This window comes from Oreochromis niloticus, linkage group LG11, assembly GCF_001858045.2.
Source record: "Oreochromis niloticus isolate F11D_XX linkage group LG11, O_niloticus_UMD_NMBU, whole genome shotgun sequence".
Taxonomy (NCBI): Eukaryota; Metazoa; Chordata; class Actinopteri; order Cichliformes; family Cichlidae; genus Oreochromis; species Oreochromis niloticus.
This window is the reverse complement of record NC_031976.2, coordinates 14,530,328-14,549,126: the sequence shown is the minus strand read 5'-3', so window position 1 is coordinate 14,549,126 and position 18,799 is coordinate 14,530,328. Positions and strand designations below refer to the sequence as shown.

At 41.1% G+C, this 18,799-nt stretch overlaps 2 protein-coding genes across 10 annotated transcripts in view; one reads left to right on the top strand and one right to left on the bottom strand.

Annotated features, from left to right (window-relative positions):
• Positions 1–1,840: 1,840 nt before the first annotated feature.
• prss35 (serine protease 35) lies at positions 1,841–7,806 on the top strand. The gene is made up of 2 exons (XM_003453497.4): positions 1,841–2,086; positions 5,368–7,806. Exon 2 carries the CDS (start codon positions 5,387–5,389, stop codon positions 6,638–6,640), a length of 1,254 nt encoding a protein of 417 aa, XP_003453545.1. The 5' UTR covers positions 1,841–2,086; positions 5,368–5,386; the 3' UTR covers positions 6,641–7,806.
• A 1,298-nt stretch (positions 7,807–9,104) lies between these two features.
• The window catches only part of snap91a (synaptosome associated protein 91a), a 55,687-nt gene continuing 45,992 nt past the window's right edge, over positions 9,105–18,799 (bottom strand). For 8 of the 9 annotated variants that reach the window (XM_013276503.3, XM_013276502.3, XM_013276504.3 and 5 more), the window contains 9 exons: positions 18,340–18,411; positions 16,198–16,434; positions 13,675–13,872; positions 13,568–13,586; positions 13,315–13,405; positions 13,102–13,197; positions 12,730–12,864; positions 12,016–12,104; positions 9,105–11,116 (listed from right to left, as the gene is read on the bottom strand). In XM_013276503.3, the coding sequence (XP_013131957.1) occupies positions 12,024–12,104; positions 12,730–12,864; positions 13,102–13,197; positions 13,315–13,405; positions 13,568–13,586; positions 13,675–13,872; positions 16,198–16,434; positions 18,340–18,411 (929 nt within the window). In that variant the 3' untranslated portion in view covers positions 9,105–11,116; positions 12,016–12,023. The remainder of the gene's footprint in view (positions 11,117–12,015; positions 12,105–12,729; positions 12,865–13,101; positions 13,198–13,314; positions 13,406–13,567; positions 13,587–13,674; positions 13,873–16,197; positions 16,435–18,339; positions 18,412–18,799) is intronic. The other variant, XM_005472565.4, reaches the window with a different exon arrangement.

The window sequence follows — 18,799 nt, the reverse complement described above, 5'->3', positions numbered from 1 at the left end:
CGGTCACTGATTTGGGCAATATTTAGAGAACACCCTTGACAAGGTTAAAACAGAAAGAGACAGAACAACCATCAACATGCAAGATCTATAGAAACTGACAGTATCCTTCATGAGGACAAGAATTCTCAGATTCATTTGCTTTTTGTACTATTATTTTTCTCAAAATCCAAATTCTGCCTTTTTTCTTCCTGTTTTCCCCTTCATGTCTCATTTTACGGCTCCTCCCAGCTAATTACCAAAATGATTTACATACTGTGGCTTCAGTGATCTGAGAGAGATGATGAGCGGTAACCCAACTTAACCTTTAAAAAAAAAGTTCCTTTTGAGTGATGTCACATACACTATGTTTTTCCACTGTCTGTGCGGATTTCTGCTTAACTTAATATGCTGGGCGTGAGCATGACTATGCAAAATCATTGTGGAACTGTAGGAGTCACTGGCCAGTGGATCAATCTCTTCTCTCAAAATGTAGCTACAGAGTCTGAAAGAGAAGTGAGGACCACACCCAGATGCCACAGGCATGGTTAATATAACTATTGCTGTGCATCCTGCTTGGAAAACATCAGGCTTTGTAGTTGTACACACGTGTGTGATCACCACCCACAGAGACAAACACCCATCATGATCATTAACATTGTCAGGTGTTGTGGGCCACCCAAGTCTCCTCTGCTTCCAGTTTCAGGAGCAGGTGTAATTCTATAACCAGTAGAAGAAGACTGAAAGCTGCTGCTGTACATCAGAGTGAGTGACAGAGGAGCTTACTCAAAGATCACTTTCTGTCCCTAATGACATGCTGCACTCCCCGCACTCCCTCCTGAGCCACATGTGTATCATCGCTCTCCCCTCCAATCCGTCCTCTTTCTCTCTCTCCCTCTCATTACACACGTATTTTTCTTGGCTCGTTGAAACTTCAACCATATAGTCACCGTGGCGTTGAGACCTCCTCTCATTTTGTCCCGTTTGGTTTCCAGATTGTATAATGCAAAGACTAAACACGCAGGGCTATTTGAGTGGGTTGCTGCATAATGAAGGCAGCAGACGAGCCTGCCAAGTCAACCAGCAGAGGGAGGTTGTCAGCATCCACATTTACCAAAGTAGCTCATGAATTACATGGAAGAAAGAAAAGCATGGAAGAAATATATAAATAAAGTGTCAAGTTTTAGAGGCTTCCCGCACACATGTGTATTTTTTTGTGTACTCAAATAATAAATGAAGTCACTGGTAGATAATAAGAGTCCTCTACCTGAGTTGTAACCTCAAATCTCAAAGATTAGATGCTTAGAGGACAGAATTAACTTAAATATAAGTAACAGATGGATCTTTTAAGGGGTAACAAATCTATTCAGCTCAATTCAGTTTCATTTATATAGCGCTAAGTCACAACAACAGTGGCCTCACTAAATCTAAAGGGTCAAAAAGCATAAAACTATATCGGTAATCGGTGAATATGTTTGATATATTAAGGTGAAGAAGGAAAAAAAAACATGTTAATAGCAGCTGCTTATAATATTTTTGTGGCGTTTACACCTCAGCGCTGCAGATGTGGAGACTCACACGCACCACAACAGAAACGCCAAAGACTCTGTAGAGACCGCTGGAACTAATTCCTTCACAGTTCTACAGACTGAGGTGCGTTTCATTTTTATTTTTCCCCTCCTCCACCTCCTCCACGCAGACCGGGTTTGCTGGTGAATAGACCACTGACTTCACTCCCGATTCAGCCTTTTAGTTAGATCGCAAGGTCTGGTCCCACCCATATGTGAACAGCTTTTGTCACAAGTGAAAAAAGAAGTCCCTTTCACATTCCCCCCCCCCTTGCCTCCCTTCCTCCCTCCTCAGTCCTCCCTTCCTACCTTCTTCCCTCCCTCCCTCCCTCCTCAGCATCAAGTGCAGTCTGAGCGGAGCGACTTTTCTCTCAGCCTCTTTGAAGGAGCAATGAGGAGAAGGCAGCCATCGCCCTGCTGATAGCAGAAGGTCTGGGATGCAGTGAAGTCCCGTTTGTTTTCCAGTTCATATTTGTGTAGGTCCTGGGAAAACAAACAATAACGTTGCGGATTTGGCAGATCCATCAATCGAATGCGAGCAGGTAGGAAGCGCTATTGTGCACACTTACCCATTATTATTGTGTCCCGATGGGGAACACGCGGGGAATGACTGACTGACTTTATTCATTTTGTTTCTTTCTTTCTTTCTTTCTTTCTTTCTTTCTTTCCAACTTATTTACATGTTTAATAGATTTTCTTTTCGTTTTACTCCGATCTGTTGATGATTTAAAAGTTTATTTAATTGGATTCAGTAATTTTGAGTATAATTACTAGTGTTGTGCGATGTTATTCCCTTAGGGCACACTGAAATACTTTCAGTGCATTCTTAAATAGACACATTGTCAATTTACTCTCCACATACAGGTGATGCAGATGTGGAATCACTGAATATGTGCTGAATATGTGATTTAATTGTAGATTTATTTACATTTTTATGTTGCCAATGAAAACACACGCCTCACATTTTTACTTTGATTTTTTAAACAGGGTTTCAATCGGGCTTTAATGTCAGATTTCTGAATCTTTTATCTCTTTACCACCTGACTGACAGAAGTGGATCTAATATTAAGAAAAAAGGCTTCAGTGAATGCCAACGCTTACTGATTTCATTATACACCATTGTGCCACAGCGCCACCCCTTGGTGACATTTATCTCCCGGGCGCCCCTGTGACTTCTTCCACTGAGGGATGAAGAGGGCACAGCCTTTTGTTTAGCTGACTGCAGTGGAAAATAGTTCAGTTGAAATGAGGGCCTTCTGCTAAGACCGAGAGCCACCATGGCAGCATATCAGTTTCCACTCTCTGTCGAATAATTGCAGGCTTTCTCCTAGATTGCGTGTTTGTGTCTGAGTCTGGCAGCGAGAGTGTGAAGTTAAACACAAAACTAAAGGTCATTTTTGTCTTCTCATTTATTGAGAGAGTTTTACAGCTCTTGTGGGCTTGTAGTTTATTGCTGTCTGTTGTAGGGTGGCTAAATGATGGCCAATGGGTACGTTTTATTAGAAGCTTTGTGGTAAGCTGAAGCCCAAAAGTCCCAACTACAGTTATACTTACTTGAAGGACAGTGTGCTTAATGACAAGTTTATCAGCTGTAGGGTTGCCTCCTTGACCAGTGAGGTTCTCCGTCTCAGCTGAGTCTCCTGGGAACTGTACCAAACCAGGCAGCATGCCTTTTTCACAGCACATCAGCATCTAATTGAAAGGCAGTGTGTCTTTGGAACCCCCCCCACCTCCCTTGCCCCATCTTAAAGGTTTGTGCTCCAGCTGGTCTGTCACACTCAGTTTCAACCCTGTATATTTTCACCCCCGACTTCTGTTTAAAATTAACTTTTGGATTTGCACTTTTGTGCCAAATCATTCTCTCTCCTTGCATACGTGTGACTTCATCACCACAGCTACGCTGACGAAACTGCTCTGCAGTGAAGTGATGGTCTGCTGAATCTATTAAAACGCACACAATTTGTAATTTTCTTTATAGGTTTATCAGGACTGTTGGCAACGTTACAGTCGTACAGTAGAAGCACGAGCCAGCAGGCTGTGTGCAGACTGCACAGTCTCAGTGTTTGATGTCATTCGTGTGCATGCAAAGAGTCGAGTGCAGCTAAGGAAACCAGATACTGTCATTACAGAAAGAGAAGGTTAACCATTGTGGCGAACCTCCAAGCCAATGTCTCAGCCCATTCGGAGGATCAGGGTTCATCTTATCCTTTTCTCTGCCCGCAGCCTCCAGCAAGATTCAGAGGATATAAATCTTTCAACCACACAGCTAATGTATCAGCTCCAGAGACATTTCTGAGGAGCACAAGAGTACTTTAAAGTGCCATTGCTTCAAATAAAAATAAAACTGCACCAATTTGCAACCATTTTCGGCAAGCATTTAAATACGTAAGTGTGATGTGCTGTCACACTGCTGTACAGCCAACTGTAATTCTGTAGAACTACAAGTCTGTTGGACATCTCTAATGTTCTGGGCTATATTGCCTCCCTGTGGCTGTAATCGGACTGTGCATATTGTGATCCAGAGGTCTTAACATTGGACCTTTTCATTCCAGGGAAATCAGAGTGTTCCTATATTCTGAACATACGTAAAGCTCTTCAACGGATACGTTCCATTCTTAGGGAGTTATTAGTGTCTGGGAAAAAATCCATTGCAATCAGTACAAAAAGTGTTGAGACATTTCACTTCAAAACCACAAACATGAACCTTGGAGTGACCAAAGTTATTGTGGTTCATAATGGGGACCACCAACTGTAAATTGTTATGCTAATTCATGTTGTGGATGTTTAGATATTACAATTAATAAATGGGAAATTTTGACAGTTTGTAGTCCTACATGAAAAGCCAAGGCAATGCCAGTGTTATTATGGTTAAGCATCTGGGAACCATGGATCTCTGCACCAATATTTATGGGAAACCTTCCAATAGGTGTCAGCCTTCTTAAGTTGAAGCTTAGGACGACTAGCAGGGAATCACTAGTCAGTGGAATATATCCTCCATGCACTACAATGGCATGTAAAAAACTGCATGGCAAATGATCTCCTGATGTTGAGATATTTTAGTCTGAACCAACCAAAATTCATTCTGTCCAAAAGTTCTCAGAGGAAGAACCTGTTGGCTACAGCTAGAGGATTATTATGATTTGTCATATCAGGATGACTAATGGTCTTTTTTTTTTTTTTTTTTTAGCTTGTCCATGTCGTGAATGTTTATATATTTCAGGAAAAAAAGGAAAATGTTGACAAGCTTGTGGTCCTACATGAAAAGCTTGTCATTGCAAGCATCTTTAGGATTCATCCTCTGGGGAACACAGATGACTAAAGATTACACCAACCTTAAGTGTCACCCTCACGATGGTGTGAGCGTCTGCTAGAGAAAAACTCAGGGAGTCACCAGAGTCAGCAGTGTACATCCTGTTGGGACCACGAATATGTGCAGAGAGTTTTATGGCAATTGTTCTTTTAGTGTTTTGATGTTAGTGAAGGATTAAATGTTGAAGGAACATTGGTCAACTCGTGGTCCTATATAACAGGCTGGGCAAGATTTATGGGAATCCATCCAACAGTTCTCACCCTCAATAAGTATCACGCTTGTGGTAATGCTAGCAGGTGACAAAGGAAAAGGCAGGATGTCATCAGAGTCAGTAGGATATATCCTCTATGCCATAAATATATGGCAAATTATGTACTGATGTTGAGCTAATTTAGCATAGAGTTTTAACAGTGGAGTGAGCAACCATCAGTGCTACGATTAGTATCATGTGTGGCTAAAGAAAGTATAATAATAATAATAATAATAATTCCCTCATATGTTCTTATTTTTCAGAGCCAGGCCCAACTTAACAATGGGCCACATACCCTTCTGTGTCCTGTTCCCAGTGACAGTGCTGGCTATGGTGGCTGTAGCTGCTGTAGATGATGAGTACACCTGGCCGCAGTGGAAAGTTCCTCTGGTGAGGAAAAGACGTACTGTGCCTCTCAGCAGCCCAAGCTTCTCAGCTCATCCACAGCCAGAGCTAAGTGGGACTTGTGGGATCGAGTGCCAGCATCGCCTTCCTTCACCTTCCCTGGAAGACTTGGAGCAGTTCTTGTCTTACGAGACAGTCTACGAAAATGGCACACGCACGTTTACCTCCATTTCTGTGCAGGGTCTCAACGAGATGACCGCATGGTCCAGAAATGCCTCGTCTAGCTCTCGCCACAAACGAGAGGTGTATGGCACAGATACCCGCTTCACCATCGCTGATAAGCAGTTCTCTACCAAATATCCGTTCTCCACCTCTGTGAAGGTGTCCACAGGCTGTTCTGGGGTTCTGGTATCCCCTAAACATGTGCTGACTGCTGCCCACTGCATCCATGATGGAAAGGATTATCTAGATGGAGTGCCGAAACTACGTGTCGGGATTCTGAAGGAGAAATCCAGGCGAGGGAAAGGAGGCAGAGAGAGAGGAGGACGACGAAAAGGTAGAAGAAGAAAGGGAGACACAGCTCAAGAAGATGGACAGGAAAAGGAGGAGAATGGCGGTAAAGGGAGGGGAAAAGGGAAAAGTAGGAAGAGCCGGAATAGGCGAAGCGTGGAATCTGAGAAACCATCATTTAGGTGGACAAGAGTCAAAAAGACCCAGGTTCCTAAGGGTTGGTTCAAAGGCGTGTCAGGTGGACTGGCTGCGGATTACGACTATGCTGTTCTGGAGCTGAAGAAATCCTCAAAAGTCAAGCACATGGATCTGGGTGTGATCTCCTCAGTCAAGAAGCTTCCTGCTGGGAGGATCCACTTCTCCGGCTTTGATGATGACCAACCTGGTAACTTGGTGTACCGGTTCTGCTCCGTGTCTGAGGAATCCAATGATTTGTTGTACCAATACTGCGATGCCAAACCTGGCTCCAGTGGCTCTGGGGTCTACATCCGCCTCAAAGAACCAGGCAAGAAGAAGTGGAAGAGAAAGATCATTGGAGTCTTCTCTGGTCACCAGTGGGTGGATGTTAATGGAGATGGGACGCAGCAGGATTACAACGTGGCAGTGAGGATAACACCCCTCAAATATGCTCAGATCTGCAACTGGGTCCATGGGGAGTCAAGCGAGTGCCAGGTAGCCTAAAAACACAGGACCCCCCCCCCCATACATAACCCTAGGTACAAGAGACCCCCAACCTACACACTTGATTTGATCATCAATCAGGGGCCCAACAACTGCCTTCCTGTAACCTCCTGTGCCTCCCAGTGGCTCCTGCTACACTGGTCCACACACACACACACACACACACACACACACACACACAGAGCCATTCAGACTCTGTGTTGACAAGAGAAACTCGTCAGCACATCAGAACTGTGGCTCTTCAGCTTTTCTAATTTATTTGCTAAAAAGAAAAAAAAAAACAACTGAGAAAAAACATATATATTATATGTATTTTTCAGATCATTCTGATCTGCTGTTTCTAATTTGACCTTGTTTTTTTAAAGATATGACCTCTTTGGAAGGTTGAAAAATGTGTATATTATATTATCCCTGGTACATTTATTCTTATTCTAGGCCCTGTATGAAAAGACTGCACTACAAGTCTTCTCCACTAGTGCGCATCAGGTTTGACAAAAGACCCAGGAAAAATCATTGTAACTCTTGTTTCGCAAATGAACTATATGGAGATATGGAAATAACTTTTTTATAAACATTTTTAATTGAACATGTTCCATTGTGTGTATCTATCTTGTTTTTTTTTTGTTTTGTTTTTTAAACTACCTTTTGAAGACAAATCGTCTGTCTAAACACAGAAAGGTTCCTTATAGAAAATAGTATTTTTTTCTCTGTGAGTCTTGCAATCTTTTTCTCTGTTCTTGCAACACAGTGAAATCTGGTTTCATTATTGTGAACATAATTATGTTGGTGCTTATCCAGAAGATGTGGTGCTAATTTATGAAAAAGTAGAAGGCTTTTAAAAGATATTTTGTTAGCCACATACTGTAACTATATATTTAATGTGAGGCCACAGATTTGGGTTACATTAAGATGGGTCCGAAACATCTGACAGTTTACTTGAGCTGCATATATTTTTTAAATTCTAAAGGATATAGGATTTGCTATAATGCTATAATATTGTCATATAATGGAAGGTTTTAAATTTGGATTATTTTTTTTTGTTTGTTTTTTTGTTAGATTTTCATGTTGCTTATATTCCAAAAGTTCATTAGTATCCTTTTGAAGACCAAACACCTGAAATTAAAGATGCAGATTGAAAACTACCAAACATTAAATCAAGTTTACTACCTGTCTGTATATGTGTGTTTTCAATTACGTACATTCAACCACAGCAATCTATAAAATATCTAAACCATTAAACAACACGGTCGGCTTTGAAACCCGCAGCCAGTGAAGTATAATGTAAAATCAAACTTTAGAAGTGCTTTTCATAATTTAAATTAAGAAAACTGATCAGTTGCACACAGTTTATTAGATGTTTAATCCATAAAATTAAAATTAAATTATAAAAAATGTCTCCAGAGTAGCCTCATATCAACTGTAAAGCATAGCTTTGGAAATGTAATAGTTTGATGCGGTTTTGTTGCTTTGTGGACTGTGCAGCTTGATATCATTGATTAAGCTCTGAATTCTGCATCATATGAACCTTTAAACAGGATTACAACCTTAAGCGCACTAGCAAATCCACTGAGACAATAAAAAAGAAGAAACAGAGTGTTATGGGATCAAGATTATAAACCCAGATGTGAATCACTCTAGTGGGATTTAAAAACTGGCAGCAGATGCAAAAAGTTATTTTTTTCATGGAAGAACAGGGATGAAGAAAATTCTCTCAGATGTATGGGGTCGCACTGGCTTCTCAGGTCAAAGGTAAACTTAGTTTGCCCACAGACTAATGTGGAGAACCTTACAGATTAATAGGTTTCTATTGCGTGAATGATTGAAAAAGCAGAAACTTTTTAAACTGTGAAAATGACACATTTCACATTGGATCTGTTTTCTTGTTTAAAACGTTCTCAGAAAAGTATTCAATTAAATTTGGACACTGTGGAGTTTAGTTTCTGAAGAGTAAAGGAAATTTTTTTTATCAACATATGGCTTAGAGAAATGAAGTTAAATTAAAAAAGACAAAACAATTGAGCAAATAACAAAAACAACAACAGCACAAAAAATGACTTGCTGATATCACTCCATTGTTTCATACAAATCTGGTCACCTCTGGCTGCAATAAGACAAAAATGCCAGCAGACAAAACACTAACACTGAAGCGTTCATGCTCAGAATGAAATCAGAATAGTCAGTACAGACTGCACATGCTTCGTTCTGCACCCAGACTGTACAACCCCACATCTAGATTGGAATAACTGGGAAGAGACACCGGCCTAGGATTTCTGTTTGTTGATTATTTTGTGATCATTTCAAATTTTGACATACAAGTGTTTTTCAACTCTACTCTTTTAAACCTCTTTTGGAGGACAGAGCCACAGCAAAAGGCAGTTATAAAAAAAGACTATAATGTAGCGTTTTCATGTGGTGAAACTGAAATGAAAGCAGTCATTTGGGATACTGAAGGAAAGCCAGACAGTTCAATCCATCATTGAATTTATTGCATCTCAAAGGGCTTACATGCACATGGGGAGGGCCATTGTAAATAAAATAAATTTACAACTAAACAAAAATACAATTTTCATAATTTAGTCATGAAAAATGTTAATAATCTCCCATTATTTTCTCTGAATCACATCTGATTCACACAACCAATCCACTAAGAGGACAACACACAGAGTAAGCTTGATAACTGTCTGTAGTTTACAGCACAGGAGAGGGGGACCGGTGTTAAACAATGTCCAAACATATGCATATGTCAACACTGAAAACATACAGATTCCAATGTAAGTAAGCAGGAACAGAAGTGCTTTGGGTAACACGTTGAGAAGGTCCGACAGTGACCTCCTGTGGGTTTCTCTACACACTGTTCCTCATGTGGCCACATACAGAATTACATACAGTTCCACTAAAAATTGTCCGATCGTCAGTACTGATTAGATGAAGAACTCAAACGCAGTGTTCAGACAGCAGCAGGATCTGATTTTTTTCTTCACATTATAACTTGGCCACGTTTGCTCAGTGGGTGCATACTACTAGATAACACTGAAGTTAAAGGTACCATGTGGAGTTTTCCACTGCTAACAGGAGTAAGGTTTTGATGAGGAGGTGTAAACACTGTACATTTCAAAGGTTTTTCTTTACATGAAATAAATGCTTCGTAATCATAACCATAATCAACAGATAGGGGATACTTAAACAGCTTTCTTTGGTGTGAAATACTGAATGCAAGCAGAATATTGTATGTAAACTCCATAATGTACCTTTAATCCACACCCAAGTCAGTGATGGGATTTTCTAGTTGTTGCTAGTTTACCATGTTGATTAACTGCTGTTATTAGAAATGACTCAATATAAATTTCAATCCTTAAATCAACTGGATGTAAAATTGATTAATTTGAGCTGGCTGAACACAGGGTTTGGTATGGCATTGCTATTGAAAAAGTCTGAAAGAAAGAACAGGCACCAGACATTCCCCGTGTGAGAAGTGTCAAAACCAGACTTACGTAGACAGTTAAACAGGAATAGTCTGAATTTACCTCCGTGCTGAATAAGTACATTTTAAGATATGTCCTGTAATAGCAATACCAGCAAATAGCAGTAGCGGTATGGAGGATTATTCTAAAACAAACAGAACATATACAAATGAATAACATAAAACAAAAAGACAAAAGAAGAAACGTAGAAAAATAAGCCACCAGTTAAAAACAAGAAAAACAAACGAAAGGATCACTTGCTGGTCTTGTATGACTCAGAAGCCCATAGAAGAGGTTTCTAAATACACAGTATATTAATCATGTAGCGGTAGTCATATTTGCTTCCAAATAGTGTTGAAAGATGATGGTAAATAGAAGGATACTCACACCACTTCTTACAACTTCATGTCTGACTCACATTTATATTTCTCTTCAACACACGTACAGAATAGAGACGTAATCCTGGCCCGGAGAAATCTATGTACATCAAAGAGGACCTTTCTGTAAACAACACACAGCATGTTTCTCAGAAAAATCTCCCGGGGCTTTGTTTGTTTTTCCCACTCTAATCCAATCAGAGCGGGACAAAAAGAGAGCCCCTCCCCCTTTACAGGGAGGTACGGACAAAGAAAGGGGCGGAGACAAATAAGGGGAGGAGCTCGGGACACCAAAGCACATCCATCATTCGACTTAGTACTAGAAATGAATCCGAACACGTACGCCTTCGCTTTCTCGCGCTTAATTTTTTTTTTTAAGTGATTTTGTTTAGACAAAAGTTTGGTACATCGACATAAGCACACGCTTTTATTTTTTTCTCATATATTTATATGTAATCCGCTATGGTTCACTTTCACAGTTTGTGCTACGACATCACACAGGAGAAGGGCTGGGCTGGAGTAGGGTGGAGAAAAGAGGCTCTTATTAAGGTTGAATAGCTGAACATCGCTGGCATCCTGAGATGTTGACAGACACCAGGTAAAAAGGTGAGGGGGCTCTGATCCAAAGAGGGAAGCAGCTGGAAGACAGGAAACAGAGAGCATTTTTAATATAAAAGTCATTTTGTTCTGGAGGCAAATGAAAAGGTTTGTACTGGAAGCTGACTGTGATTTTTGTTTTGCAAAGCGATGATTTGAAGCCAGCTGATTTTCATGTTGCTTATATTCCAAAAGTTCATTAGTATCCTTTTGAAGACCAAACACCTGAAATTAAAGATGCAGATTGAAAACTACCAAACATTAAATCAAGTTTACTACCTGTGTGTATATGTGTGTTTTCAATGTTTTCAATCTATAAAGTAGCTAAACCATTAAACAACACGGTCAGCTTTGAAACCCGCACCTAGTGATGACATATTCAACCAAGTATAATGTAAAATCAAACTTTAGAAGTGCTTTTCATCATTTAAATTAAGAAAACTGATCAGTTGCACACAGTTTATTAGACGTTTAATCTATAAAATTAAAATTAAATTAGGAAAAATTTCTCCAGGGTAGCCTCGTATCAACTGTGAAGCATAGCTTTGGAAATGTAATAGTTTGATGCGGTTTTGTTGCTTTGTGGACTGTGCAGCTTGATATCATTGATTAAGCTCTGAATTCTGCATCATATGAACCTTTAAACAGGATTACAACCTTAATCGCACTAGTCTTAATCCTAGCTGAAGACGCTCAAATCCACCTGGGTTTTATTTAATCTGAAGCTCATTCTTAGTCATTTTATTTTGTGGATATAAAAGCACAGAAATTAAAAATGTATTTAACTTCAGCTAAAAGCAGAAAAAAACCTGAAGATGCTGTATATGGCTTTATTGTTTGTTGATGACTTTCTTAAGCTCTGAACTCAGATTTGCAGTGGAACTGCAAAGTCACATGGTTTCAACAAACGTACAACAAGAATTCTTTCATGAGCTCCCACCTGGGGTGTTATAAGAAGTCCTTGAGGTCAAGTTCTGCCAATGGGTCCTTGGGCTTCTTGGGGCTCTGGCTTGCAGGTCCTGGAGAAAGCTGGAGAAACAGGACACACAGATCTTCTTAAATTGACCACAGATATTTTAGATAAGAAGATATAACTAATTAAATTTAAAAATTAAGTAACATTTTTTAGAGTGACTCCCAACATGTAGCTTATTTATGTTGTTTTACATTGTTTTTTATGTGCATTTTGTAGCACAATCACAGAGCAGTTTGCTGGAGCTTATATACTGTACTTTATGCTCTAGTTTTGCTGTTTGCTGGGACAAAGTCCCACAGCTTTGTAATGGACAAAAAAAGGTTTTCTTATTATGATTCTTAATAATATAAACAATGTTTGTAAGGAATATCTCTATAGATCTATATGAAAACCAGAACTATTCATTGATATGTAAAAGCCAGTATAAATATACATATATATGCACAGATCACGGCACAATTAATTTACTGTCAGACAACCCAATCGATGTGTTTTTAAAAGTTTAGCCCCTGCTAACCAGCTACCTTTAGCCCTTCTCACCTAATGTTTCCATATGGGCAGACTGGTCAAGTTGCTGTTATAGCGGCTCTTTATTTCATTTAGCTATCCTGAGTTTCACATTTAAACAAGCATGCGAAAATACAGCCTAATTTTGAGGGAAAGACTGTGATGTGTTACCGGTGCTCCTGGTGCAGCGGCTCCGGGTGCAACTCCGGCCACCCCAGTGAAGGGAGGTCTCATCATGGGCTGTCCCATCATAGGCTGCCCCATCATGGGCTGCATCATAGGAGCTCCAGGCCCTGCTGCAGGAGGCTGGTAAGACAAGGGAAGGACATCAGTCTTGGAGCGATACAATTCCCCAATTCCCCAAAAATGCAATAAGATAGAAAAGCAGCTCAAAATGGTGTAGTTTTTGGATGTCTGTTTTCAAAAATATGCATTCAGTCAGTTAAACATAAAGTTAAGCATAAAGAAAAAAAAAACATTTCTTAGTTTAGAAGCTCTCTACAATCCTCAGAAAAGATTAGTTATAAATTAAATGAAGCTTACCATGCCAAAGCCAGGCTGTGCACTCATTGGTGGCACCATGGCTGCACCAGGGGGAGCTGCTCCTGGCACCCCAGGAGCTCCAGGGGTGGCACCAGTCTAAAGAGAACAAACAGGTGAACAGGTCACAAAACAGTACAAATGCATTAGTTTTCAGAAAGGCTGCTTTTCGTATAAAGCGTATTCTGATCCTGATGGAGTGAATGCTGTTCTTACCATGGGGGCTCCCGGTGTAGCCCAGCTTGTGGGGGCTACCTGTGGCATCCAGTTTGCGCCTCCTGTCAGCTTCTTCTCACTCTGTGAGTCCCTAAAGGAGGTGAAACGCAGAATACAAGTCAAGATATAAGCAATTAATGTCACTTCAATCTCTGTCTGTTTGGGCCAAATGAGCTTCATATAATGAGTGATCATAAAGAAAGGATTTGCAAATCTAATGATTAACTCATTTTTATAGAATTCACACACTTACTTTTTCTTTACTCCAAGGTCTGAACAGGAAAAAGAAGGAAGAATGAGTTACCTTTCTATGTAAGAAGACAAATAATAGAATTCCATACAGGAAAAGCTACAGTTTACCTCCAACCAGGTTGGCCAGCGATGTGTCCAGATCTCCTACAATGGTTTTGGTAGCAGGAGGGGTGGCGGATGGAGCGGCTGTAATACCCCCCACTGCAACAGGAGTTCCCATGCTTCCTGCAGTGCTTCCAGTAGTGCTGCCCCCAGTGCTCTGGGGCGTTACACTAGGCATCAGCAAGTCACCTAATCCATCAAACACTTGATGGTGGGAAGGTTGGATAAAACAACACAGATTACAAACCTGTCAATCCCTACGTTAATGAACACAGGCAAAGAGCAGACAGTATGATGAGTGGGACAATCTGGCTGTGACAGCATAAGTATTCAGTTGTGTATCACATGCACAATGTCTGGTAATACATTTGACCACTGAAAAGGGCAAAACTGCACCAATTGAAGTCACTTAGTCAGCTGCTCAGCCAGTTAAGATTGTCCCATCTCAGAACTTAAAAACCAGCAACATCTGGAGGACATGTTCTAAACCAGGTGTCATCAAGGCCAGCTGGTTTAATTCCAACTAACAATTACAGAAGCACTGTATTGTTACAAGTTGGCTGTTTGTTGTGGTATATATGCATGTACAAACGATCAATTTTAATTTTATTAACAGCTTCACAGTGTATAAGCAGGCAAGCAGCAGTAACAGCTTTGGCAAAAATTGGGCATAACATTTGCTCAAGAAATGCCAGTCCTCTTCAGCTGGTTGTTCAGCTACAAATTCTTTGTAATATCTCATATAGACCATGCTCTGAAATTTTGTGAAAGTACAAGTCGATGAGACAGAGAAGCTCACTTCTATCTGATGTCAACAATACTGAGGTGAGTTGCTGAGGATATCCTGAACTTTCCTGTTTTTAAGCACTGGTGTTAGCCTTTGTTAGCTGCTGTTAGCCAGTGTTAGCAGCTGTTAGCTGCCATTAGCCAGTGTTAGTGAAACTTTCTTTGAAGTGTATCTAACATTGCTGGACTCAGACATTTAGTAAATAAACTCTCATGCAATGTGACAGGGTCATCCAACTGTTTATCAGAGAGATAAACAGTTCATACTCTGACCTAACATTAGCTGGTACAATGTTAGCTTAACCATCTGCAGTTGCTGTTTGGCTGGCTTGTTCTCAGCTGTCCAGAGACGGGAAAGTCACATTTCTAATCTGCTGTTTTTGCATGTTTTAGAGGCTTGCCTCTCGAGTTTTCACTTCTTTGGTAAAGGAGACCCCTTCTCTTCTTTACCCTTTGACATTCTTTGAATCATGGGTAGTCAACAATGGCAAGAGACATCCAAAACTGGGATTCAAAATCTCATAGAGGTAGGTTTGCAAGGTAAATACTGAACCGTGTAGCAGAGCGGACCTAAATCACATCTACTCAGTAAACGCCATTACCGGAAGTCCCCCAGGAGACCCCTTCCCTGATGGAAAAAACCCCCCACATGTACTATCCTTCATATCTCAAGTGTGAAGGTTAAGAAAGAAATTAAATTTGCCTCTGCAACACACGAACAGAGTTCTCATCTATATGGCCAGTCTCTAGCCACATACATAACATCCTTCGACAAACCACCATCTGCTCCAGTGTATTTTTAATGGATTAAGCCTGTGTTATGTGTTATGGAAGCCCTAACACAGAGCCATACTGCAAAATATAAAAATCTTACAGATGGAACCATTAAACTTCTTTAGTCTGTAGTGGTTCTGAATGAACTGTAACTGCAGGCAGTAGACCAGTAGACTAATGCTTGCAGTAGGTTTAATCATACGATGCCAAATCTATAAGGTTTAATCAGAGCGATGCTTTAAAAAAAATGAAGGTTTGAAAGATGTCGCTGAAGCCTTGATGGCATGTGGTTACTCCAAGAGGCTAAAATCCAAAAGACTGAAGGGAAACGTAGATGCATTAAGGGTAAGCAACAAGTCGTGTCTCATGCAAGAGACAACATGCAACTTGGGAACAGCTTTGGTAAAGAAAACAGTAAGGGAGAGTTGTCCAAAGGGCATGCTGTTATCCACCGCAGGGTTGAACTCACCAGTTACAGATTAGAGGAAGCAAGCAATGACCCAGCAGAGTGGAAGGAGGGTGATGAGGGAACAAGATGTGTAAAGCAGAGGAGAAACACAGAAAGAAAGCAAGAAAATAGAAAGAAGGAAGAGTGGAGGGGTGATTGGGGAGGTGAAGAAAGCACAGCATTTGTGAAAGTTAAAGAAGTAAAACAGAGGAGACTTAGAGAGAAAGACCAGTGCAAAAGAAGCAGCAGTGCTGAGGAATAAAGCAGTCAGCAGGAACAAGAGTTTTACGTCAGACTGTGACCGCAGCACGTCAGTGTCTCATTCATGCAGAAATCAAGCTGTCAGCAGGTAACAATAACTAGGTCAACTGTTAAGAGCGCTCAGCTTTAATAAAGCAAACGAGATTAATGCACATCAAGCAAGACCTGTGCAAATATCAACAAAATATTTCATAAAATTCTCTCAACTCACATGACAATGACATCAATCACTAAAATGAAGCAACATGACATCCACTTACTTGAAGCATCAAAGCCACCAGAGGGTGCTGATGTGGTGGATGGAGGTTCTGCTGCTGCTGCTGGAGCTGGCACTATTGGTACTGCTGCCACTACAGCAGGTACTGGTGGAGCTAGCGAAGGAAGCGGGCCCAAGGCATCAAAACCCGTCTCCAGGAGGTCATTCTGAACCAGAGCTGGAGCCAGGGCTGGAGCCAGAGACGGGGCGGCAGCAGGGGTGAGGGTGGGGGACATTAGTCCTGAAGGATATAACCAACAGGACTGTAGAATCATACCGAGTACTGCATCAGCACAATTAAATAAACAGGAATAGATCATCCCTCCGAAAGGAAAACAGATCAAATATTCATGCTCCAACATATCTTTAGAATTCATAGTATCATATTGTCCCAACAGAGCACTTTGCTGTCAGACTGAAGGCTGACTTGTCATTCACAGTTTCCAAATGTACAATGGGAGACAAAGCCTTCAACTATCAGATTCCTCTCCTGTGGAACAAGCTATTAGTTTATGGTTTAGAAGGCAGATGCCAATCTACTTTAAAGACCAGACTTCCAATTTTCCTGTTTCATGAAACTTGGAGTTGACGCTGAATCAGGAAACCCTGAACCATCCCTTAGTTTTGCTGCTGGCCTCAGGCTGCTGGTGGACTTCCATGAACTGTCTCCTTTTTACACTAATCCCAACATCTGGTCGCAGGAGATGATTTCCCCTCCCTGAGCCTGGTTCTGGTGGAAGGCTCTTCCTGTTAAAAAAGGAAGCTTTCCTCCCTGCTATAGCCAAGTGCTTGGTCATAGGGATATATCTCTCACTATTATGGTAGATCTTTACCTTCCGATGAAAAGTGTCTTGAGAAGATTGAACTGATGCTGATAATGATTTAACAGTTACCTGACAAAATTTATTTTTAGATGTTTCAGTTACAAAGACATTCAGCAGTATTTAACAGCTGAAAGAAGAGAAAAAACTGTAATGTTGAAGGGTTGGGGTTGATGAGTTATAACAGTGTATACTGCTAATACACTGTGCATCAGTCTTATTATGACGGTTCTGAAAGCAGGACTTCCACTTAAATTGACTATTTCTATAATGCACTGAAATATTTACTGGGCCAGATCTGCACAGTTTTCTTTTTACAGTAACATACAGAGAGCCAAATAAATGCGTGCCAAGTGTCTGGGTATGATCATCTACTTCTTGTCATGGCCCCTGTGCCTACCCGGCTAGCCCAGTCTGGCTACAAGTGTTTTTGTCTTTGTTGTCCCTTCTCGCTTCCCTCTTGCACTCTGCGCACCACCGGTTTACTGTGGACTCCCGCCCCTGGCTCCCACACCTGCAAACAATCACCTGTGATCAGCGCTCACTCAAGCTCAGAAGTGCCTCATCGCTGGATTATTGTGTAACCCTTGTTAGTGTTCCTTCGATTATCTAGCTTCTTCGAGTAAACTTCTGTGAACTATTTTAACGTCATTTTCCTGTCTCCGTGTCAGATTCAACCCGCTAGCCTGAGGACCTTCTGCCACTGCTTGGTTGTGAGTTGGGTGAGTCGGTGTGGTGCGAGCTGGGCGAAGAATCCCCAGGAGGAGGAGTATCTGTGTGAATCTCTGCTTGTGTTTTCCCTAAACTGCCCTCGTGACTCTTGGAACACCCTGGACCCGTTTCTCTGCACTTGTAGATATTGCACTCGGTGTTTGTGGAAAATAAACAACCTATTCTTGTGATTTCAGTCTGCGTTAGTCCTTCCTGTGCCCGTGACACTTCTAAAGGTTTTGTAGTTTCAATGTAGCTAATGCACAACTGCACCTCCCAGTAGGTTCATCAACTATTCAATAAAGATCTAAATGAGATGGGCAAGACATAGTCATGACGTCAGTGGGAGGTCGTGGGGGAAAGACATATTCCAAATGAGTCCTAAGTCACTCTGGAACAGCTGTGCAATTAATTCAACTAGAGCTGCCAAGTCATTACTTTATTGACGACATCTTAATCAGTGTAAGACTCTCCAATCAACCATTTGCCAAAATGAAAAGTTTTTAAAAGACTTTTCAGCACAACTTATTTAACATTTTCTGTCCATTCGGTCTTTTGATTTGCATGAAACACTGTGATGGAACTCCAAAGAGTGACAACTAGAAGAGTCTCACCTCCCAGCAGGTCGTCTTCAAGCCCTCCAGGAGCAGAACTCTGCGTTTCCTCCACAGGGCCCCCGAAAGAGTCTACGAGAGCATCCAGTTATCCACAAGGCAGCATGGAGGGCAGAAAGGGGTGAGAGGTCAGCCCTGGTACACAAAATGAGACACGATGAAGGGGTGGGTAGGACACAAAATTATCTTCATAAAAGAAAAAGTGTGAACAAAAAAGGTCAAATTAAAACAGATTTTAAGGCAATCCATCGAAGAATTGTTTAAACAGAGAAAATACAATGAAAACATCTGTGTTGGTTCAAGGACACATCTAAAACCTGCAGGACACCGGCCCTTGAGGCCTGGAAAATTAAAATAATATGAGGCACAAAGTACATCAACATCAATTTTATATGGCACATATGACTTGACACTGGTGGGGATGACTTGACATCTCCACCAGCGTGGGATGTCAAGTCAG

Excerpts from the sequence above, each read along its gene's own strand:
- prss35 (XM_003453497.4), top strand. The coding sequence starts at position 5,387 with ATGGGCCACATACCCTTCTGTGTCCTGTTCCCAGTGACAGTGCTGGCT.